Consider the following 25,191-nt stretch of genomic DNA (forward strand, 5'->3'; position numbering starts at 1 on the left):
TGGAGTTCGTGAAAGCTGCTATAGAAATGTAAGAATTGCTTTAATATCCCATAACGTGGCAACCTAGTGAGTCTGATTAACAACATAACACTCGATTGGAGTTGTAGCAACCAGCTTTCGGTGGATGCGTCCATTGCAATAAACAATTTGAGATGCAGTTTCGGTAACTGTAAATGGTCATAGAAAGAAAACATAAGGGCCAAGTCTTAAAGAAAGAGAGGGGAGAATGACATTTCTCACAAATGTCCTTTCTCAGGGCTGATTCTAGCTTGTGTCTTCCTGTGCACCAAGCTTTCCGAATGTGAGTGAGTCAGAACCAGACTGGGGCAGCGTCAAATCCAACTGCCCTTAAGGCAACTTCATTGGTGTCTTGCAGCTGGTTTCTCAGCATGGACCATGTAACCCTTTGACTTGATGATTCCTCTCTCCTTAATGACCGCTGAGTATCGAAGGATCCAATGTGGTACCCACTCATCAGCACGAGGGTCCTGCAGACTGGTACGCAGGGCTTGCTGGAAAGATCCCACTGGGAGGATATCTAGACGGATGAGACCACTTTTGTAAATCTGCATTCTCGATGAAAGATTCACTGTTTGTAGCATTTCCCCAGCTCTCCCCCCACCCCCCACCCCCCCACCCCACTGTAGGGTGGCGTTTCTTGCATTCTTCTGGGGAAGTTTGATCCCATTGATTTTCTGACATGTGATGTGACTGTCATTTCTAAAGGAGGATTCCTATTGATTGGGAACTTTCTGGGACTGACCAGGAAGTCTCCAGGAATAGGAGGATCATCTCCATTGACAACAGCAATAACCAGGGGGAAAACAACAATGCGCAGGTGATGAGTTGTACCCAACTCGGAATTTGAACTCTGCCCCTCTCGTTGCACAGGTTCTGCCAAACCTGCTGAGTTTCTCCAGTGTCTGTTTCGGAGTTCTGTTTATGCTGTGTTTGGCTTCGATTTGAGGCAATTAAAGATTTGAGTTCCTCTTAAATTAAAGCAAAAAGCTATTGATTTTATTGTGCAGATACTGACTGTAGTCCTTGGGCTGGGGGAGGGATGATTGGCTTTGGGCTGTCAAATCATCGAATCCCGGCAGGATGGAAGCAGGCCTTTCAGCCCATCGAGTTCACACCGGCCCTCTGAAGAGCATCCCACCCAGACCTACCCTATCCCTGTATTCCCCATGGCCAATCCACCCTAACCTGCACATCTTTGGACTGTGGGAGGAAACCCACAAGGAGGATGTACAGACAGTTGCCAGAGGGTGGAATCGAACCTGGGTCTGTGGTCCTGTGAGGCAGCAGGGCTAACCACGGAGCCACCCAAAAATCGCCCAGATTGCAACAAATGGATTTTAACAGCTGGCACAGAGGTGATGGGCCAAAGGGCCACTTTCCATGCTGTAGAAACTCTCTGACTCTGTCTTTTAGCCTGTCATGCCCACTCAGCGTCCTCCAGGTTTCACTAAGATCCCCCCGACACTCCAATGACTACAGAACCAACCCTTTCCTACCAAACTACTCCCTGAGGAACCAGTCGAGTGAACCTTCTCTGAACTGCCTTCAAAGCTGCACAGTATCCCAGGGCAAACAGCAGCCAATTAGCCATCTCTCAGACAACACCAGGGGCGATGGTGATGTACTGGCAATGGCACAAAGTCAGTGATTTTTAGCTTAACATTCTGTGGGGCATCGTTTCGAATCCCGCCCAGGGGACTGCTAAGCTTTAGATTTCATTCATAAATGTTGAGTTAAATTCAATTAATAAATTTGCAAACCCATTGTTGCAACTGCTTAGTTCTGATGAAGAGTCAACAGACTTAAAGCATTAATTCTGCTTTCTATCCACGGATGCTGCCAGACCTGCTGAGTTTTGCCAGCAATTTCTGTTTCTGTTTTGGATCTCCAGCTGTTCCCTGTTTTATTATTATGTTGTAAATGCTCACCTGGGTTCACTAATGGGGAAGGAAATCTTGGCCTCCCTAATCTGTCCTGGCCTACATGTAACTCCAGACCCGCAGGAAATGGGGTGGACACTTCACGGCCCCAGAACACAGTCGTGGGCAGTGGGGGATGGGTTATAAATGCTGATCATGTGAGCAGATTCCTGCCCACTGATTGGAGATTGCTGTCTGTCCCAGCAGGACCCAGCACCCCCTCCCCCTCAACCCAGTCCCACCACCTCTCTGGAGGATCTACCTCAGGCTTCCAATTCTGTCTCTCCCGGCCGCACCCCAACACTCCCACTACCGCTGTCCAAGCTGCCCACCCTCACTGTGCCCACCTCCCTACACTCATTTCCCAACTGGGTAAATGGCCACAAGGTGGCACAGTGGTTAGCACTGCTGCCTCACAGCACCAGGGACCCAGGTTCGATTCCAGCCTCAGGCAACTGTCTGTGTGGAGTTTGCACATTCTCCCCGTGTCTGTGTGGGTTTCCTCTGAGTGCTCCAGTTTCCTTCCACAGTCCAAAGATGTACAATCTAGGTGGACTGGCCGTGCTAAACTGCCCTGTAATATATGGGTTAGCAATAGTTAAAATAAAAGCCATGCAGGGCTATGTTGGGGGTGTGAGACTGGTTGAGATGCTCTTTGGAGGGTCAGTGCAGACTCAATGGGCCAAGTGACTGCTTTCTGCCCTGTAAAGATTCTATTCTAACCCCCCCCCTCTCCTACTCAGCCTGCAGCTTGGACACTATGGTGTTTCAAGTCCTTGATATCTAAGTTCCTCCCCCTCTCTGCTCCCCCGGAACCATTTTCTGAACTGTTTCACCTTCTAAGGGAGGCTAAGACTTGGAGAGGTTGTTTAAAAACCGGGGGGTCCATATTTAATATGGAGTACTACCTTTCCCTCTCAATTGGGTCTGTAGAATTCTCTCCCCCTGAGTTGTCGGGGGCTGGATCACTCAAGTAGGATTTGAACCCGAGCCACTCTGTCAAGGGGGACACATGTTGATGGCTATCAGAACCAGAGCAGGAATTTCCACCTCTAACAGTCAATCCATCGAGCCAACGGCCTGGAATATTGTTCAGATCATTGTAGAAACTGCCTGGAGAAAGCCCTGAACAGACCGATAGCTTACCTGCGGGGTCATTATGGGTCAGCAGTTGGATATTATTGTCTTTGGCGAAGGCAGCCAGGTCAGGTGGTATTACACAGCAAGAGGCCAGGTTCACCTGATTACTGCTGGGTTGTACCTGGGAGTAAAAATATCCGGGTTAGATCAGGCAGCTGAAAACATTGGGATTCGATGTGACTGATAAAGCTACAATACTGTGGACGCTGGAGATCTGAAAGAGAAATCAAAAGTGCTGGAGAAGCTCAGCAGTAGTCTCTGTGGGTGGAGGAAGAGAGGTAATATTTCAAGAATTTTTCCGTGAGGAATGTTAACTCAGTCTCTATCCTCTCTCTCTCTCTCTCTCTCTGCGGATTTATTTCTCTCATATTTATCTGCTCCTCTCTGATTGCCTTCACACCCTTCCTGTTGACAGAGGGTGTGGATGGATTCAATATTTCCTGCTCCGAGTGGGGACTTGATAAGAGAGAATATGCAGGCTTATTCAATTACAACATGTGTTACACTGAATCTCAGTCCACATCAACACTACATACTCACACACATACACATACACACATACTCTCTCTCTCTCTCTCTTTCTCACACACACACACCCTCTCTCTGTCACACGCTCACACAAACACAGACACTCACACAAGCTTTACATACTTGGTCACATACACACACACACACACTCATATACATGTGCACAAGCACTACACATTCTCACCCCACTTGTTCACACACACACTACACATTCCCACACACAACACACTCTGCACACTTGCACACACACACTTGTATGCACACTACATAAACGCACATACATATATGCATACACAGACACACATACATGCACACAGACTCGTCGACACATACACACGAACATATACAAATGCATGCACAGACACACACGCATATGTGCACACACATACCCACATAGACAGGCATATGCATAGTCAGACACACATGCATATACACACACATGTACAAATATACACACACACTCGTGCAAACACACAAACAGTCCTCACACACACAGATGCATGCACACTCTCTCACACATCCACAGTCATACACACAGACACACACGCACTCTCACGCACAAGCACACAATCACTCACACAGGCATGCATACACATGCACCCACACACACCAACACTTACACAACACTTTACACACTTGCTGACACACATTCACATACATGTGCACACCCACTATACATTCACACACCACTGTCTATACACTCCCAAACACATAACACTCTACACACTTGCACACACATATATGCATGCGCAGACACATATATGCATGCACAAGACTCACTGATACATACACATGGACACATATGCATCTGCATGTACATACAGGAATGCACAGACACACATACATACACACGTGCACACACTTGCCCACATAGACACGTATATGTACAGTGAGGCACACATGCATACACATACATACACTCACACATGTGCGCACACACACAGACACACACTCTCTCACACAGACACACACTCTCTCACACAGACAGTCACACACATTCATACACTCACTCACACACAGAGACACAACGATTTTAAGCTGTTTTGGTTCTGCGGCTGCCATTGCACCTGATGAACAGTGCGGTCAGATCAGGGATTGAACCTGGAGTCAGCCTGACGTGGGTGGCTCTGTCTGTCATTCTGGAATCCTCGATGTTTAATGAAGGGACAGTGCAGCAGCAGACGGTGATGTGATCACTCACTCTGTTGGCGATGTTGAGAGAGGAACAAACACTGGTCAAGGTGAATGTGGCTGTTCATCTCCTAGTGGCATCATTACTCAGGCCAAGGAGGTCCTGGATTTCACACCTCATCAGAAACCCAGCATATCTGGCAGTGCAGCACTCCCTCAGTAATGCAGGGGACGCTCAGGCGAGGGTTTACACTCTGGAAAGGGACACATGCTGAGCTTTGACTGAAGTCCTCACCGGCGATGGAGTATATCCACCTAGGTAAGGAATTGGGGAGCTGTAAATGCAACAAGGCTTCGGGAGAATGGTGACGGAAGAGAAACCGGGGTGAGTGGGGAGGGGTGTGTGTGGGGTGTAGGGGTGGGGAGCATACCTGAGCGTGTTGGCACAAGGCCTCCAGCACTTCCCGGTCCAAGTCTGAGACTCCGATGGATGCAACCTTCTGCCCTTGGACCAAGACCTCCAGTTCCTTCCAGTAAGGCATCAGGTCCTCCAGAGTTGGCCGGTTCTCCTCCGACAGGGCCACAACTGAGAGAATGACCGAATCCAGCTGACTGACCCCGAGCTCCGAGCAGGCTGTAATTGGAAAGGGAAAAAGGCCCTCTGTAATTCCACGCTTCCTGAATTTGGAATCACAAGTCAGTTGGATCTTTAGTTGCCCAACCTGTGCGGCATGGTGGCTCAGTGGTTAGCACTGCTGGCTCACAGCACCAGGAACCCGGGTTCGATTCCAGTCTCGGGCGACTGACTGTGTGGAGTTTGCACATTCTCCCCGTGTCTGCGTGGGTTTCCTCCGGGTGCTCCGGTTTCCTCCCACAATCCAAAGATGTGCAGGTCAGGTGAATTGGCCACGCTAAATTGCCCATTGTGTTCAGGTTCGGTGCATTAGTCAGGGGTAAGGGTAGGGGAATGGCTGGGTTACTCTTTGGAGGGTCGGTGTGGACCCGTTGGGCTAAAGGGCCTGTTTGCACACTGTAGGGATTCTATGATGATGGTGAACAGACCCCTGAGATTAAGGGAAGTTGCACGTTGGTGGATGGTGAACAGGGCTTATGCTTAAAACATTGACTCTCCTGCTCTGCGGATGCTGCCTGACCTGCTGTGTTTTTCCAGCACCACATATTTTGACAGTGAACACCAGAGTTTAGGACCCACCAGAATTACATTTGGAGGGGGTCCATGCTGAGGGGGAGAATCTGTAACTGAACCCCTCCCCCCACCATTCTTGATACATTTAGGAGGAGATTTCCAAGGACTTGCTGGCAACCGCACAACACAGGGTGATTGCTAAGGTGAGTGGCAGCGGATTCCTCTGGGGTCGGAGCACCCACAGCTGAGGAGGATGCTCATGGAGGCTGAGGTTGGAGGGAGCACTGCTGGCCCAATAAGGTGCTGGAACAGGAGAACCATTTCCAACCTTCAGCGAGGATCTGGGACATGTGCTGAGGGACCCTCAAGGAGTCATGATTGGCCCGATGGAGGCCATTCAGCCCGTTGAAGGTAACGGTCACCGGACAAGAGAGGTTGCACACCAGAACTTTATGCCATATCCACGACCTTTTCTCTGCGTTTTCCCAGGCAACCACAGTAGCCCGCCTGTGCACAGCAGGATCCCAGACACAGCAAAGGGCCCGGTGTGAAGAGGTGTCAGGTCATGAATGCGGCCCAGGGGTAAAAGCGAGTTCTGGGTTCACATTGAGATGGTGACTCTGCTGCCTGTTATCCAGGAGCAGTTGGATGGGAGCTGTGGGTGAATACCTTGGTATAATTTCCCAGCACCAGCTGCAATGTAGCCCTCTCCCAGCAGTGCACTGGACAGGGAGGTTAAACCCTGTGCTCAACTCTGGAGGGAAGGCTGAAGAGACATTGTCTTGACCATGTACACTGTTATCAACAGCATCTCAAAGAGAAATCTCAGGCAAATCCTGCAGATTCTGGGAAATTCATAGTAAAGAGCTCAGTTGTAATGTCAATGTCTCTGACAGTCCCAGACACACAAAGCAGACAGAGGACAGACCCCTCTCTTATGGTTCTCCCAACTGGCAATCTCACTTACCACACATCACCGCCTCCTTAACAATCCTTAAGTCAGATTGACAGATGAACAGTTTGGCTGTGGGAAGGAGAAATATGAGGTCAGGAAGTACAAGCAATTAAAGTAAACAGATTCCTATCTCAGTCAACCCCTCCAGCCCTGCACTCCTCTCTATCTCTGTAACCTCCTCCAGGCCCTACACCCCCTCCCTATCTTTGAGGAGTGCCAGATGGAGTTTAATTTAGAAAATTGGAAGGTGCTCCATTGTGGAAAGGCAAATCTGAGCAGGACTTATACACTTAATGGTAAAGTCCTAGGGAGTGTTGCTGAACAAAGAGACCTTGGAGTGCAGGTTCATAGCTCCTTGAAAGTGGAGTCGCAGGTAGATAGGATAGTGAAGAAGGCGTTTGGTATGCTTTCCTTTATTGGTCAGAGTATTGAGCACAGGAATTGGGAGGTCATGTTGTGGCTGTACAGGACATTGGTTAGGCCACTATTGGAATATTGCGTGCAATTCTGGTCTCCTTCCTATCGGAAAGATGCTGTGAAACTTGAAAGGGTTCAGAAAAGATTTACAAGGATGTTGCCAGGGTTGGAGGGTTTGAGCTATAGGGAGAGGCTGGACAGGCTGGGGCTGTTTTCCCTGGAGCGTCGGAGGCTGAGGGGTGACCTTATAGAGGTTTACAAAATTATGAGGGGTATGGATAGGATAAATAGACAAAGTCTTATCCCTGGGGTCAGGGAGTCCAGAACTAGAGGGCGTAGGTTTAGGGTGAGAGGGGAACGATATAAAAGGGACCTAAGTGGCAACTTTTTCACGCAGAGGATGGTACGTGTATGGAATGAGCTGCCAGAGGAAGTGGTGGAGGCTGGTACAGTTACAGCATTTAAGAGGCATTTGGATGGGTATATAAATAGGAAGGGTTTGGAGGGATATGGGCCGGGTGCTGGCAAATGGGACTAGATTAGTTTAGGATAACTGGTTGGCATGGACAAGTTGGACCAAAGGTTCTGTTTCCATGCTGTACATCGCTATGATTTTATCTCTGTCACCCCCTCCAGCCCCTACATCCCTCCCTATCTCTGTCCCCTCCTCCAGACCCTAGACCCCAACCCTATCTCTGTAAACTCTCCAGCGCCTACACCCCCTCCCTCTGTGTCACCTCCTCCAGCGCCTACACCCCCTCCCTATCTCTGTCATCTCCTCCATCCCCTACACCCCCTCCCTATCTCTGTCATCTCCTCCATCCCCTACACCCCCTCCCTATCTCTGTAACCCCCTCCAGCCCCTACACCCTCTCAGCATCAGAGTACGGATAAGTTGGAGAAACTGGATCAGTTTGGTTCGGAGAAGTGGAAGTTGAGAGGAAATTTGATCTCAGGTGTTCTAAACCGCAATAACCTGGGCAGAGCAGAGAGGGAGGATCTGTCCCTGTTGGTGGAGGAGGAGGGTTTGTAGGTGTCGTGTGATTAGTGAGATACACCGAGAGACATTTCCACATGGTGAGTGGGTGTTGGGGCCTGGATTGTGCAACCTGACAGTGTGGGAGGGACTGGTCCCAACTAAGGATGTCATCAGGGAATTGAAATGGGAGAACATGCAGGGTCACTGAGAGAAGGCAGTGAATGGTACAAACCACTCCTTCAGGAAGCTAGGACAGACACAATGGGTCGAACAGCCTCCTTCAATGCTGTACTGATTTCAGAGTCAGGATACTGAAGGAGTGATCAGTCTTGGCCCATCATTAAGCTGCTCTCTGACCAACTGTGTCCAGTTCTGTTCACTCTGTTACAGGAAGGATATCGTAAAGCTGCAGAGGGCTCAGAAAAGATTGACCAGGACTGAAAGGTTTGAGTTATACAGAGAGACAGAACAGGCTGGGGCTTTTTCAGCTGGCGTGCAGGTGGCTGAGGGGTGACCTTATAAAGGTTTATCAAATCAGGAAGCTGAAGGGGGTGACAGAGATAGGGAGGGGGTGTAGGGGCTGGAGGGGGTGACAGAGATAGGGAGGGGGTGTAGGGGCTGGAGGGGGTGACAGAGATAGGGAGGGGGTGTAGGGGATGGAGGAGGTTTACAGAGATAGCGAAGGATTGTAGGGGATGGAGGAGGAGACAGAGATAGGGAGGGGGTGTAGGGGCTGGAGGAGGTGACAGAGATAGGGAGGGGGTGTAGGGGCTGGAGGAGGTGACAGAGATAGGGAGGGGGTGTAGGGGCTGGAGGAGATTACAGAGATAGGGAGGGGGTGTAGGTGCTGGGGAAGGTTACAGAGATAGGGAGGGGATGTAGAGGCTGGAGGAGGTTTACAGAGATAGGGAGGGGATGTAGGGGCTGGAGGAGGTGACAGTGATAGGGAGAGTCACGGATTGGGGCACAGTCTCAGAATCACGGGGCACCAATGTAAGCCTGAGCTGAGGAGGAACATCTTCTCTCTGAGGGCTGGGAGACTTTGGAACACCTTGCCACAGGGAGCGGTGGGGGCAGAGCCCTTCTGTATATTTAAGGATGAGATAGATTCCTGACCATTCAGGGAATCCAGGGTTCCAGGGAAAGGGCACGATCAGCGGTGATCCTATTGAATGGCAGAGCAGGCCTGAGGGGCTGAATGGCCTCATCCTGTTCCCATTTCTGATGGTAACTGTGCCACTCCTCCTGAAGATGGAGGCCTGATGTGTTTCACCTTTGCCCAGTGTTAATGGTTAGCTCAGTGGATGGAATGCCTCTTGTCCCTGTCAATAGCAGCCCTTGATTCGCGAGCTCTGTAACTAGGCGGACAGTGCCTCTCCCTGATGGAGCACCTACCTGATATCCGGATATCCTCTCTCTCATCAGGGTCAATCCTCTCTGTCGGTTGAATCAGGTTACAGACCAGGTGCTCGGGTAACGCCTGGTGAAACTGGTCAGTAGAGAGACGCGGGAGATAAATAAAAAGGCAGTGTTAATAACTAAACCGATGTTAAACAGAATAACAACCAACCAAATAAAGAGATCGAATGCTTTTGAATTCTTATCTTTAGTCTTTCTCTTACTCATGGTTAGAGATAGACAAGGAAACGAGGCTTAGAAATAAACAGGCCTTTTTGTGAGCGATGGGCAGTGATTGATCGGTTAGCTCAGTTGGCTGGATGACTGGATTGTGATGGTCAAAGTGACTCTGACAGCATAGGTTCAATGCCCATGTCTGCTGGGGTGGCTGTGAACATCCTGTCATCTCAACCTCACCCCTTCCCTAAGGTGTGGTGAGCCCCAGGTTTAAACAGTTACCCCTCTCTCTAATGAGGGAGTGGGACTTTGGTGATCTTAGCACAGCGCTCAGTGCTTGGAGCCCAGCTATCTGAGCTTGCAGACGGCATTAAACCGGGTGGGAGGATGAGGTGGCTTAGAGATTAAAAATATACCCAAGAAACAGCCAACGCCATTGAGAGGTGGAACGTGAGCCCCAGAGGGGTGGGAGTGAAAGCCAAATACTGCAGGTGCCTCTGGTCTCTTTACAACATCTCAGCCAATCCAAGGCCAGGGAACAGGTCCACTATCCAATCAGGGAAGGCTGGTGGACCCTCAATGCTGGCTAGGGGTGAGCCAATGAAATGTCGTCAAGGGATGCTCAGTGATCGATTGCTCCACCAATCAGCGTGAGAGCTGATGATCAGAGGGTGGAGAAGGCAGGGTCAAGGGTCAAGGGGAAATGACTTCTCTCAGGTCCACCCCTCCTGTGTCTAGTTGTGGTAAGCCCTCCCAGGCATACAATAGGATCGTGGCTGATTCAATTTTCCCAGCTGTGGGCCTGAGACTGGCAGCGATCCACTGGGGAAACAGAGGAGATCTATGATCGGGAGAGATTAAACACTGAAAACAAGAACCGGCCCTTCAAACCTGGTGTGCCATTCAACAGGATCATGGCTAACCATCCAACTCAGTCCCCTGTTCTCCTTTCTTCCTTTAGCCCTCAGAACTATATCTAACTCCTTCTCACAAATCTTCAGTGCTTTGATTTCAATTGCTTCCTGTAGCAGAGAAAGCCTCAGACCACCCCCCCCCTCCCCCCTCTCGCTGGGCGAAGACAATTCTCAGCTCAGTCCCAAATGGCCTACCCTGTATCCTCAGACCATGACCTGCTGGTTCTTGACTCTACATGGTCATCGGGAACATCCTTCCCATGTTCCCCCTGTCTTGGCCTGTTAGCATTTCACAGGTTTCTATGAGATCACCCCCACCTCAATCTTCAAGACTCCAGCAAATAGAATCCTAAACTGATCCAGTCTGTTTTCTTATGTCAGTCCTGCCATCCCATTCCTGATGAAGGGCTTATGCCCGAAACGTCGATTTTCCTGCTCCCCGGATGCTGCCTCACCTGCTGAGCTTTTCCAGCACCACTCTAATCCTGATCCCAGGAATCCAGTCTGGTTAACCTTCTCTGCACTCCCTCTTTTGCCAGAACATCCTTCCTCAGATACGGGGGGGGACCCAAAAGATGAAGATCTCTCAGGTACAAAGCCTGAGATATTCCCAGCCAGAGGCTCCAGCTTATTTGTCCAAGTAAGGGAGTAAACGATGAGGTGTGAATCGCAGGAAGGAAGGATTACTAACGTTAGCTTTGCCAATAATGACCCATCCCAATGAGGGTCAATAAACAATTGGCAATGAGACTAAAGTGGGGGCAGCGATTATGGTGTTGAGGTGGGAAGGTCAGTGGTTAGCACTGCTGTCTCACAGCACCAGGGACCCAGGTTCAATTCCAGCCTTGGGGGACTGTCTGTGTGGAGTTTGCACATTCTCCCCGTGTCTGCGTGGGTTTCCTCCGGGTGCTCCGGTTTCCTCCCACAATCCAATGATGTGTAGGTCAGGTGAATTGGCCATGGGAAATTGCCCGTACTGTTAGATGCATTAGTCAGAGGGAAATGGGTCTGGGTGGGTTAGTCTTCAGAGGGTCGGTGTGGACTTATTGGGCCGAAGGGCCTGTTTCCACACGGTAGGGAAACTAATCTAATCTAAAATGTGAGGGCAGATTGATTTCTCCTACGTTGACATTGCGTCTTATCGGAACACAGCGTCCCGAGAGGTCACTGCAGTTCTGAGCAGAGCCTGGGATGCATGGTAGCCAAGGATGAAGACTCACCTTCCCTTCCGGTCGATCAGAGTTGCACTTTGAACCCCAGTCACACAAAGCAGCCTTGAGACAATCCAGGACCTGGAAAAGAGATCAGAGGTAGCGAAAGGTGGAGAGATGGGCCACCCCAGAGTAACAACATCAACCTGCATTTATATAGCATGTTCAGTGTCCCAGGAGGCATTATCAAGCACCGCTGGCTTGTGGAGACCCTTTGCGAGATATGGGGACATATAATTGGAATCTTGGTCAATAGGAGGGCAAGTAAGTAAGGAGAAAGAGATAGAGTGAATTAGGAAGTGGAGCCCAGAGCTCTGTCAATAACACAAACCTGGTGTAATAGACTGAGGGATATAATTCCAAGGATGGTCCTTGGACCATCCAGCTCATGTTGGATCCACCTCACTCTATGTCAACATGCCTGCAAAGGAACTAGTCTCCAAAAGTATAATCACATACTCAGCACACAGGAGGATCCTGGGGCATAATGATAGTGTCACTACCTCAGAGCCTGGAAACAAGTCCCACCTGCCCCGGAGGTGTGTAATAACATCTCTGAGCAGGTGGATTGGGAAATATCGATGGGCACACACAAACATTTACTGATGTACTGATGTTCTTCCCTGTACCGTTCAAGATGGGAGACGGTTACAGAGAGTGGTGAACTCGGCCCGGACAATCACAAAGGCCAACCTCCCATCGATAGAATCCACCTACCAGGCCCACTGTCAAGGAAAGGCCATCCTCAAAGATCCATCTCACCCTGGCAATGTTTTTCTACGACCTCTACCATTGGGGAGAAAGTACAGAAGCCTGAACACACGAACCAGGCCAGTTTCGAAACAGTTTCTACCCTGCTGTTGTTAGAATACTGAATGGACTCACAAACTCTTAACATTCACCTGTACCTGTGTTTTTGCTGCTGTTTACCTATTATTTACTTACCTATGCTATTTAACTCTATGATCTGCCTGTATTGCTGGCAAGACAAAATTTTTCACTGTGTCTTGGTACACGTGACAATAAATTCAATTCAATTCAATTCAATGAAGGAGTCTTCCTTTCCCTCCCATTGGATATTCTGGCCAAAGGCAGACCTGACTCTTTGTAACCTCCCCACACGATTCAAGGGCGCATAGTCTGAATTCACTGCAGCTGCGAGCTACAGGGACCCTCCAGCTATACTAATGATACAGCATGGAAACTGAGCCGTTTGGCCCATCTTGTCCAGACTGGCGCAAACCAACTGAGCCCCCAAGACATCCAGGTAGCTGGGGCATCCATGTTTAGGTCTGGTGGCATGGAGTCTGATGATCGAAGCTCCTCAATGTGACCAGGAATCTGTCCCACTCTTGCTGACCACCATGAACACGCACTGGAATGGGGTAACAAGTCAACCCTCACCTCTGGCCAGTGATAGGAACACAATCGTTCTTGACTAAGGTGGGACCTTGAACTGGGACACCACTGGCTCATGAAGTGGGGACACTGCCCACTGCATCTGGTTGGTGAAGCTTACTGCGCAGAGGTGTGGGTGAGAAGGCCCGACTCTCGGAGTGGGTTGGAGATGCTGAATCGTTGCTCTCCTTTATTTCTTTCCCTGTCCACGAGTTGACAGGTGGGACAGCTCGCAGCTGACTCTCGAGATGATGAGGTACCTGTCCACACACGTTTGCGTGCCAAAGCTCACGCGTGTGGATTCGCAAGACCAAACATGCGACTGAAGACAAGCGCCCTTTTTTTATTGGCAGAGACTCACCGTCCGAACTGCCTTTCTGGGTTCTAAATCATCACCAAGCCTTCATTATACACCCATTCCTTTCCAGAGCATGGTACATAGGTTTCCTGGGGAAGCTCAGGGCACGCCCACACACTGGTCCAGCTCCCTCAGGAGCCAGCTCTCAGTCAGCAGGCTGTCTGACTCTCCTATTTACTTTCCCCCCCCACACTATCACCTAACTGTGGGTGTGGGTGTGGGTGTGGGTGTGGGTGTGGGTGTACGCGCAGGTGTGAGACACAGTGAAAGACACAAGGTACACAAATCTTTATTCAGTTTCCACCACCAGGAAGAAAGGAAACACCCGAGTGGCCAGTGATAAACAGTGTCCTTCACATCAAAGGGCAGTGCTGTGTGATCAAACAGTGAAGGGGAGGGCAGGGATTAAATCAAAATAGAGTTGGAGGGGGAAATGATGCACTCCACTCCCTGTGGCACCCGCCTCTCCCTGAACAACTCCAGGGTGTTGGTCGACACCGCGTGCTCCATCTCCAAGGACACCCGGGCTCTAACGTAACTGCGGAAGAGGGGCAGGCAGTCGGCCCTAACGACCCCCTCCACGGCCTGCCGCCTGGACCTGTTGATGGCCAGTTTGGCCAGGCCCAGGAGCAGACCCACGAGGAGGTCTTCAGACCTGCCCTCCTTCCTCCGTACCAGGTGCCCGAAGATCAGGAGCGTGGGACTGAAGTGCAGCCAAAAGCAGAGGAGAAGGTTTTTAAGAAAATCAAAAAGGGAGTGCAAACGCCCACACCCAATATATACATGGTCCACGGACTCCACAGCGCCACAGAACAAGCAGTTGGGCTGGGAGTCCGTGAACCACCGCAATCTGCGGTTGCAGGGGACCGCTGCGTGCAGCACCCTCCACCCCAGATCCCCGAGAGAAAGGGGGAGGACTCCCGCGTAGAGAGCCCTCCACTGGGGAACCCCACCGCCCGGTGGCAAATGGGCACGCCAAGGCATGTCCGGACGGTGGATGAGGGAGAAGAGGTGGATGGTGTGCAGCAGCAGTGTATACAGGGCCCTTCTTTTCACATCCTTGAAAGAAACAAAATTAAAATTCCGGAGGCAGCTCAGGTTGTGGGGCACAGGCTCCCGCGGGAAGTACGGGACCTTGGGGCCAATGTGAAATTCCGTCCGGGCTGGGGTGAGCGCGGACGGGATCCCACCGCACACCTGAGTGTCCTCCAACTGGTGCACTACGTCGGGTCCGAGCACCGCCGTTTTAAGGCGTTGGATGGCGGTGACCACGTACGGGACGTCTACCGCTGCCCTGCTCGCTATGTCCTGCGGCAGCGTCCAGCCCAGGCCCCCGGTACCCAGCACGTCCCCGACCCTGGTCACCCTCGCTGTCACGGCCCTCCCCTCCGACAGCCACTCGAACCCGCGAGTACGGAGGTGCGGATTCCTGAGCAACGGCTCCCTGACGACAGCCGCTACTCCAGCCGGAGGGTAGGCGCGACGCGATTCGACCATGTTCCAGACAGTGATCAGGTCCTGGTAAAAGACAGGCAGCGTCTTGAGGGCGACCTCCAAACCGTCACGGTCGATGAACAGGAGCTGCGTGTCGTAGTTGAGGTTGTGCACCTGGCGGAAAAAATACGTCGCCAGGGCGCACTACCTAGGAGGAGGCTCGACGTAAAGGTATCGCCGCAAGGTCCGAAGGCGGAAGGTCGCGACCTGGGTGCGGACGCACACCAGCGACTGACCGCCCTCCTCAATAGGGAGACTCAGAACCTGCGCGGCGACCCAGTGCATCTTTTTGTCCCAGAAGAAATCGACCAACGTTCTCTGGATGTCAGCGACAAAGCCAGGAGGATGGACCAAAGTGACCAGCCGGTACCACAGCATGGCGGCCACCAGCTGGTTTATGACCAGCACTCGACTCCTGTAAGATAGCACTCGGAGCAGTCCTGTCCAGCGGCCTAGGCGAGCCGAGACTTTGGCCTCCAGCTCCTGCCAGTTGGCCGGCCAGGATTCCTCAGCCGGGCTGAGATAGACCCCCAGGTAGAGGAGATGGGTGGTACTCCAGCTGAACCCCCGTAACTCCTCCGGCAGAGAGTCCACCCGCCACGGGCCGACCAGTAGTCCGGAACATTTGGCCCAGTTGATCCTGGCGGAAGACGCCGCCGAGTACAAGGCCTGGCACTCGCGCATCCTCCCCAGGTCAGCCGGGTCGGTGAAAGTGAGGAGCACGTCGTCCGCGTAGACCGAGAGGACCACCCCCGTGCCCGCGCCGCGCAGAACCAGCCCCGACAACCTCCTCCGCAAGAGGCGCAGGAAAGGCTCCACGCACAGGGAATACAGCTGGCCGGACAGGGGGCAGCCTTGACGCACTCCTCTCCCGAAGCGAAGGGGCGCCGTCAGGGACCCGTTAACTTTAACCAGACACTCTGCGGCGACTGGTCCGGGTGAATCATGTGGGATGACCGTCCTGCGCCAAGAAAGCGGCAGCTCTCCGGCATTTAGACACTCCCCCAGGACCTGTGCGTAGTTGCTCCCCAGGACGTCCCAGAACGCCCTGAAGAACTCCACAGTCAGCCCGTCCAGCCCCGGGGTTTTGCCCCTCAAGAGCCGGTCGAGGGCGCCGGTCAGCTCCTCTAAGGTGATGGGAGCGTCGAGCCTTCCGGCGTCCTCCGGGCTGAGCTGCGGCAGGTCCTCCCACAGAACTCTGCGAGCATCCTCGCTGGACGGGTCCGGAGAGAACAGGGCCGTGTAATAGTTTCGGACGTGGGCCCTGACGCCCTCCGGATCCGAGAGGAGGGACCCATCGTCGGCCAGCAGCACAAGGAGCTGCTGACGGGTGCCACGCCTTTTTTCCAGCGAGTAGAAGAAGGGGGAGCCGCGGTCCAGGTCCTGGAGGAGCTGGATCCGCGACCTCACGTACGCGCCCCGAGCCCCGACGAGCTGCAGGTCCCGGAGCGCGGCCTTCTTCTCTTCGTACACCCCGCGCAGGGCCGGGTCCGCGTCGGGCTGACCGAGGCGTGACTCCAGGTCGAGCAACTCCCTCTCCAACTCCCCGATCCTGGATTTCCGCCTCTTCGTCGACCCCCTCGCGTACTCCTGACAGAATACATGGACGTGAGCCTTGCCCACGTCCCACCATAGCCTGAGGGAGGGGAAGCTTCCCCGCTTCCTTCTCCAGCCGGCCCAGAAACGACGAAACGAGTCCCGGAACCGCTCGTCCTCCAGCAGCAGGTTGTTAAAGTGCCAGTACGCGGAGCCGAGCCTGGCGCTGAACGGAAGGAGTTCCGCCCACACCAGGTGATGGTCCGTGCACGACAACTGCCGCGTGGAGGCCTTCGGAAAACAGGAGGCGTACGCCCGCGGAACGTACAGGCGGTCGATTCTGGACGCTCCGACCCCAGGCCTCACGAAGGTGAAGGTGATGGAGTCGGGATGGAGATTCCGCCAGACGTCCACCAGGTCGAAGGACTTGACCAAGTCCCCCAACCTCTTCCCCGACGCGCAGCCAGTGCGGGCACCGCCGTGGTCCCTGCCCTCGAGGACGCAGTTAAAATCTCCCCCGAGGACGACGCACTGGTTCTCGTCGATGGAAGCGAGATGAGCGGACACTTCTTCGAAGAAGCTCGCTTGCCTCGGCCCGGCCAGGGGAGCGTAGACGTTCACCAAGTGAAGCACCGCGCCCCCCAGCCGAACCGTCAGGTGAAGCAAACGGCCTGGCACTGGCTCCCTGACCCCCAAGATCTCCGGCTGAAAATGCGGGGCCAACAGGACAGCCACCCTGCCCGATCTGCGGGTGAGGTGACTCATGTAGACCCCCCCCCTCGCCACTCCAGGAGCCAGGTGGCTTCGTCTCCCGGGGTAGTGTGGGTTTCTTGCAGGAAGCACACCGCATACCTCCCGTCCCGAAGGACCGAGAGGGTCTGGAATCTGCGCTGCGACTCCCTGCTGCCGTTGATGTTGAGGCTGGCTATAGTCGTCTCCATGGCGGAAGCTTTGTGCAACCACCACCGGTACAATTAACAAACCCGTGTATATATTTACAGGGAGGTCGAGGGAGGGGCACTGAAGTCCCTCGCCCTCACCAGGAGTGCCCCCAGGAAGTTCCTGACTCGCTTTCGCTCGTTAATGTCGAGCCCAGGCGCCTGGCGGGCAGCGAGGGTCGACCAGTAAGCTTTCTCAAAGGAGCTCCAGCGGTCGAGCGCCAGTTGGGCTCTATCCCGGCGACTCCGAGTTTCCTCGACAAATTCCCGGAGTTCCTCGAGGGGGATGAGGGGGAGATCGGTGGGGGGCACCTGGGATTCGAAAAAGTCACTGCAGACGGAGTCCGCGTCGTCCCCGGTGTCCGCCACCGATCCCAAACCCTCCTCCGGGAGGTCGCCCTCGGTCACCGACCCCTCCCCCACCGAGAGGATGGGGGCTGGTCCGGCGCCGCCAACCGGCCTCAAACCCCCGGTGACCCCACCCCCAGGGTCACCGGCGGTACCTTCCTCGGCGCACCCCTTCCCGGAACGCCCCGAGTTCGGGTCGTCGGGCGGCAGAGGCTCGGGGCCCCGCTCCTCTCCCGACACCGGGACGCCCGGCTCCTCGGGGAAAAGGTCATCCCCCAGGAAAAGGTCATCCCCCAGGGACAAGGCCCCCGGAAAAACAGTCTGGGAGGGAGGAGCGAGGATAACACCCTCCTCCCCTCCACCGCTCGACGACCCAGCAGAGGGTCCTCCATTGTCACCCGCACCACGGCCCGTGTGGTTATTAAAGTCCTCCCCAGGGGCCGGAGGAGTTGAGGCAGCAGGAGGCCCTGCTGTAGCCCCTGGGGGTTTGGGTAGATCGGGCCGCAGTGCGGGACAGTCGAGAGGCACCGTTGGCTCGTCCCCTGGAGAGGGGCAGCAGCACCACCGGCACACTGCTGGAGTATCTGTCTCCTCTCCAAGGGCCAGTGCCTCTTCCCCAGAGAGACCGCGGGGAATTTATGGGCCTTCCCCCCCCCGCCCGCCTTGGTGGTCATGGGGCCCGAGGTCCCGCCACCCCAGCCTTTCCCGGAATACGATTGGCTGGGGGAAGACAGGGGGTGTGGCCAGGGTCAGCCATGACACTTCCTGCCCCGCTCCTGGTTTATCAGGTAATGGTGGGCGGGGTGGGGTGGGGTAGGGCAGGGGCCTAGTTCCCTCTCTGGGGCCCAGAGACACGGTCGCTGCAGGAGGTGGGGCAGCGGTGGTTCCACCAGGTTAATGCCATGGTGAGGCAGGGCTTGGGCTCAGGCTCAGGCTCAGGCGCCCCCAGGCCAGGTGTTGAAGCCCCAGGGGTTTCTGTATCGGGGTGGGGGGGTGGATGTGGGGTCAGGATCAGGTACGGGTTTGGTAGTCAGGGTTCTCGCGCTGGGGCAACGCTGGCACGGCCGCAGGGGCATTGTCCTGCTGGGACGGGGCAGGTCGTGGGCTAGGTGTTGGGGAAGGGGTTAGGGTGGTCTCCCCGTGGGCGGGCCTGACGCGTCAGGTCTTCCTGAGCGCCTTCTGGCCGGCCGGATGCTCACCCACTTCCCCGCCAGAGGCATTGGAAGCCTCCGGCTTAGCCCCTGGTGCTGGGGCCTGTGGTGTTGACTTTGGGGGAAGGGGAGTGGGTGCGGCGGCACCACCATCAGCCATTGGTGTGGGCTGGGCAGCCTTCTGGGTGGGGCAGTTTTTTCTAATGTGCCCCACCTCATGGCATAGGTGGCACTGCATGCCGTCCAGAAGGCGCGGTAGGCCGTGCCCTCGTGGAGGAGGGTGAAAGAGCCCTCGGTGACCTCCGGGGCCAGGTAGATGAACACCTGGCGTCGGAGGGCGGGGTCCTTAAGACCGAGCAGGGGCGGTTGGACACCTGACCGGATCTCCCCCAGGGTGGTGAGGTGGGGAAGAAGGGGCTCATTGGCAATGAAGGGCGGGACGTTGGAGATCACGACCCTCTGGGCCGTAACCTCCAGAGGGTCGACGGGCAAATGTGTCCCGCCCACAGTGAGCCTCCTCACCACGGCCAGGTGGACCGCCTGCTCGGTCTTGAGGAAAAAGACGGCCTTCCCGTACATCCGGGCCGCAGCGACAATGGCCAGTGGGCCGACCACACTAGCCATGGCCTTGCTGCAGGCCTCGATAGTCATGTTGGGGTGGGGATAGGCCTTTAGCCCCAGGCATTTAGTCAGGTGCCTGAAGGGGGTTGCGGTTGCAGCCGGGGTTGGGACAGCCGAGCCTAAGGCAGTGGCTACCCCGGCGTTGGTGCGACTGGGCCCTGCGACCTTCGGGCTCGCCATACTCTGCTGCTGGATATTGGTAGGCCTCAGGCAGCAGTGGTGGAGGTGGGCCTCTGGCAGCAGCAGTAGCAGAGGTCCTGGGGAGGTGCCCAAGGCAAGTCCCAGGCAGCAATGGTGGAGACCGGCCTCAGGCGAGTCCATGGTAGGCCCTTGGTCGCAGCGGTGGGGGCAGACCTGTTGGGGAGGGTCCCCAAGGCAAGTCCCAGGCAGCCCCAAAATTTAGTCCCAGGCAGCAGCAGTGAGGCAGGCCCCAAGCAGTAGCAGCTGAGGCAGGTCAGGGTTGGATCCCAGAGACCAGCAGTGGGAGTGGGCCCCAGGTCAGTAGCAACACTCCCTTCACCTGGGTGAGGCCCAGGCTGCAGCTCCAAAAGCAGGCCCAGGGCTCAAAGCCTCCTCCTTCCTCCCTAGAGCTCTCTCGATGTGGGGCAGCTGGTCCAGGGACAGTGCCCTTCCTCTCAGACACAGTCATGGAGGAGAGTCCTTGAACGCGCACACACTGATCCAGCTCCCTCAAGAGCCAGCTCTCAGAGTGAACAGAACCTCTGACCCTCCTGTTCATTATTACTTTTTCTCTTTTTTTTTGTAGAGTGAACTGAATCCCTGCATTCCCATTTTTTAAAAAACTTTTTTTACCCCCACACTTCTGCCTAACTGAGGTAGTGCTAACCTCCTGTTTATTTTTTGTTGCTTTTTTTAAATCCAGCTCCCTCAGAACCAGCTGTCAGGATGTCAGTATCTCTGACGCTCTTGAAAGGAAGTGGCCAGTGAATCTCCTGTTTATTTTTTATTTTTTTTATTTATTTTTTCTTAACCCACAATACTGCCTCACTGCGGTAGTACTAACCTCCTGTGTATTTTTTTTTCCCCAAGAGCACAGTAACTTCACAAAACTTTATAGCTTCAAATTTAATAAAAGGTTAAGGGAGCTTCCACTCATTACTATTCTTCATGACGAATCTTCACACATACTCTCCAGATTGAACATGACCCTCCTGTCTATCTCTGTCAGCCAGGATTCCCTGATTGGACCAGATTAACAGCCCCAATCAGGGAACTCATTGTATGATGCCCATGGGGCTGACCTGGTGGCAAAGTCCAACATCATCAAAGACCCCTCCCACCCCATTAACGCTCTCCGACAACCTCCCCCAACAGGCAGAAGATACAGAAGCTTGAACATATGCACCAACAGTTTCAGGAACAGCTTCCCTGCCAATATCAGACTGATGAATGGACCCTCTAGCTTCCAATAACGGTGAGCTTGCTTTGTATACCTCCTGTGCAGTGTAACCTGTGTGCCTCACTCTGTCCAAACTCCCTATGATCTCTGTATTCTTGACTACTATGATCTGCCTGTACAGCTTACAAACAAAGCTTTTCACTGTGCTCAGGTACACATGACAATAAATCAAATCAAGTACTTTGAGGGCTATGTACAAGCTGACCACATTGGCATGGAATCACGTGTGGTCCAGCCCATGCATGGGTTACAGATTTCTGTCTTAATACAAATTAATGAGCATATCTTTTCCACAACCATCTGAGAACCTCATGCTCACTTTTAATAGAAAACATGTTTATCTCCTACATTCTTCTCAAACTGAGTTAAAATCCTTAACCAACCGCACAGAGGGATTTAAAATCGCGTTCTCTTGCCAATTATTCCAGACTTACTCAGCCGACCATTGGTAAATATTTTTCTACTTGATTGGATTTATTCAGTGTTAAAAATCTTTACAACATAATGACGTACTGTCCAATTACTGTGCAGTCATCTCTGGAACAGAAAAGTGGCAGGGATAACTAAACCAACCCCACTAGATGCAATTAACATCTGGTCAAACATTGCCTGAGCACAATAATCAATAGCACTCCAAGGCAAAATGGAATTTGATACCCTTAATGTACAAATCTACTCAAGAAAACTTTTGTTCAAGTCTAAAGTGGAACAAAACGCTCCTAGCTTGATAATAGTGGTGGTAATGCTTGTATTGATTATTGGTCACTGATGTCAATTTCCTAAGGTCAGAGGTATTGCAAAGATACCGCTCTTAATGTTTGTCCTTTTTTTTGACACTTTTTCTCTGCCGTTCTAAATGTGCAAACTCCCGTTCAGTGTGGAACTTAGAGTGGGACGGTTGTAGTGTGACAAAGATGGAGGTGACAGGTGAAACCCTGCCATAGCCCCACCAGACCACAAGACTGTCCCGTTGTTAGACAGTGATGGCTGGTTGGGGAATTTAAGCTGAGGGTCACCAGGCCTCAGGCGAGGGGGAGAGGTTGAGAAGGAGAGTCTTTCAGGGTCACCTCAGCCAGTTTGGGAAGTGAACCCATGTTGTTGGCTTTACTCTGAATTACAAACCACATGGTAATCAGCGCTGCTGCCGAGCAGGAAGATGTCTGAAAGACAGCCCTCGCTCTGCATGGTAGTGGCCCTTTCTCTGAAACAGAAGGCCAACATTAAAGTCCCAGCTGCTTCAGAGGTGTGTCACAACGCGGTAAGAGATAAATATCTTTAAGACGAGAATTCCACTTTTTGCTCTTCTTTCCACCATGGCTACTTTATCTCACTCTTCCCCTCGCTCAGGGACAGTCTAATTTTACACAATGAACCTCCGATCCCTCCCGTTCAACAGCACTCATGGGTGTGATGCTTCCCAAAGCTCCTGCTATTTTGAGGTTTGGAAACTGTTCGGGAGAGCTGAGGGAGCCAAGGTCTGTCAAAATAGGAATACCGCTCCTGTAATCTGACCTGCTGTTACTGCCTTGGTCCTTGTCACTCCAACATTATAGCTCCAGGGGCTAATGGGGGTCCCATCAGCCCAATTCGTCCCCACTCACGCTATCATTCCCACTTTCAGCCCCCACTATTCCACTCCCAACCCCCACTATTCCATTCCCAACCCCCACCATTCCCATTCCCAACTCCCACCATTCCCATTCCCAACCCTAAACCTCACCAATCTCATTCTGAAAAATGTGTTGCTGGAAAAGCGCAGCAGGTCAGGCAGCATCCAAGGAGCAGGAGAATCGACGTTTCAGGCATGAGCCCTTCTTCAGGAACGATTCCTGAAGAAGGGCTCATGCCCAAAACGTCGATTCTCCTGCTCCTTGGATGCTGCCTGACCTGCTGCGCTTTTCCAGCAACACATTTTTCAGCTCTGATCTCCAGCATCTGCAGTCCTCACTTCCTCACCAATCTCATTCCCAATCCCCACATTCCCACTCCCAAACCTCACCATTTTCACTCCCAAATCCCACTATTCCCAACCTCCACCGTTCCTACTCCCAAACTTCACCATTCCCGTACCTTCCCATTCCCATTCCCAACCCTCACCATTCCCACTCCCTCACCATTCCCACTCCCAACCCTCACCATTCCCACTCCCCAACCCTCACCATTCCCACTCCCTAACCCTCACCATTCCCATTCCTAACCCTCACTATTCCCATTCCTAACCCTCACTATTCCCATTCCTAGCCCTCACCAATCCCATTCCCAACCCTCACCATTCCCATTCCCAAACCCCACCATTTACATTCCTAACCCTCACCATTCCCATTCCCAAACCCTCACCATTCCCACTCCCAAATCTCACCATTCCCATTCCTAACCCTCACCATTCCCACTCCCAAACCCCACCGTTCCCATCCCTCACTGTTCCCACTCCCAACCTCCACACCCTTCATTCCCACTCCCCTCCCCCAGGCCTCCTGGTTCAGAGGGTGGAACACTACCATTGCATTAGATTAGATTCCCTACAGTGTGAAAACAGGCCCTTCGGCCCAACCAGTCCACGCTGACCTTCTGAAGAGTAACCCACCCAAACCCAATTCCCTCTGACTAATTCACCTAATATTATGGGTAATTTAGCATGGCCAATTCACCTGACTTGCGCATCTTTGGACTGTGGGAGGAAACCGGAGCACCCGGAGGAAACCCACGCAGACACGGGGAGAATGTGGAAACCCCACACAGACAGTCGCCCGAGGCTGGAATCAAACCTGGGACCCTCGTGCTGTGAGGCAGCAGTGATAACCACTGAGCCCACAAGAGCCATAAAAAATAACAGTCTCGTGGACCCCCATACCATAGACCTAACCAGGGATGTAGACAATGGGAGCTGGGTCTGCTCACTGGGGACATTCTGATAAAGTTAAATAAAAGAAGCTGAAGGATATGTGGATCATATCCTTCAGGCTGAACTGGTCTGCATCGATTTATATCCATACTACAGTGTCCTTGGGAAGAAGGCAGTTTTGAAGGGGGAAGGCCCTTTAGCCTATTTAATTTGTTTTATGCATTCACAGGATGAGGGCGTCACTGTCTATACTGGCATTTATTGCCCATCCCTGAATGCCTAGAGGGGCAATTAAGTGTCAACCAGATTGCTGGTCACTAAAGGGTAGCTTTATCATGGAATAACTTGCATCTATATAGCCACACGTAGGCCAGACCAGTAAGGATGGTAGTTTCCATATTAGTGAGTCAGATGGGTTTGTTTCGACAATGGAATCATGGCCATTATTATACCCTTAATTCCGGATTTTTTTAATATATTGAATTCAAGTCCCATCATCTCCCGTGAGCAGGATTTGAATCTGGGTTCCTGGGTCAACAGCCCAGCGATAATACCCCTAGGCCATTGTCTCCCCTCAGTTGAATCACATCCCCCTAGAAAATCAGGTTGAAGAGATGACAGAGATAAATGTACTACCTCCTGAGCTGTTGACGTTGGACACTTCTTCATTGATCCACACCACCTCACCACGTTACCCGTGTATACACTGATCGTTTTCATATCTTCGAGATTAAAGATTTCGTTCTTGTCTTCAGTCATGTTTGCCGGCAAGGTGCTTTCTGGAAAGTGCTGGAGGTGCTGGCTTTTATCTGAGTGAGTTCAGCTGTGTTGATTCTAACAGAGTTCCTCAAACACTAGTAGAGCCACAAGTAATTCCTCTCCTCTAATCGGTTTATAAACAGGGAATTCCTGCTCTAAGACATCACTGAGGCACACCCACGTCAGGGGAAATACAGACGAGGAGCCAGCCAGAAGAAAGCACAGAGTTTAAGGACTGAACAGTCCGCTCCAGTGGGTGGGACTCACTGCTGGGCACTCAGTCAATGAACTGAGCGTGCAACCGATAGCCAGCACTGTCATGTGCCTCTAGCCCGGGAGGGAAATCTGTCACAATCAGTTAGTTGACTCATTACTGGGCACCGAGTGAA

The 25,191-nt window shown here is 52.8% G+C and overlaps 1 protein-coding gene across 1 annotated transcript; it reads right to left on the bottom strand.

Annotated features, from left to right (window-relative positions):
• Positions 1 to 21: 21 nt before the first annotated feature.
• LOC122552377 (glutamate--cysteine ligase regulatory subunit-like) lies at positions 22 to 25,008 on the bottom strand. The gene is made up of 7 exons (XM_087983210.1): positions 24,680 to 25,008; positions 11,947 to 12,018; positions 9,633 to 9,726; positions 6,854 to 6,910; positions 5,171 to 5,373; positions 3,087 to 3,201; positions 22 to 538 (listed from the first exon to the last, which is right to left on the bottom strand). Exons 1-7 carry the CDS (start codon positions 24,800 to 24,802, stop codon positions 360 to 362), a joined length of 843 nt encoding a protein of 280 aa, XP_087839336.1. The 5' UTR covers positions 24,803 to 25,008; the 3' UTR covers positions 22 to 359.
• Positions 25,009 to 25,191: the final 183 nt, after the last annotated feature.

The sequence above is a fragment of the Chiloscyllium plagiosum genome, unplaced genomic scaffold (genome assembly GCF_037043375.1).
Source record: "Chiloscyllium plagiosum isolate Xiang-an unplaced genomic scaffold, Cpla_swu_hap1 HiC_scaffold_45, whole genome shotgun sequence".
Lineage (NCBI taxonomy): Eukaryota > Metazoa > Chordata > Chondrichthyes > Orectolobiformes > Hemiscylliidae > Chiloscyllium > Chiloscyllium plagiosum.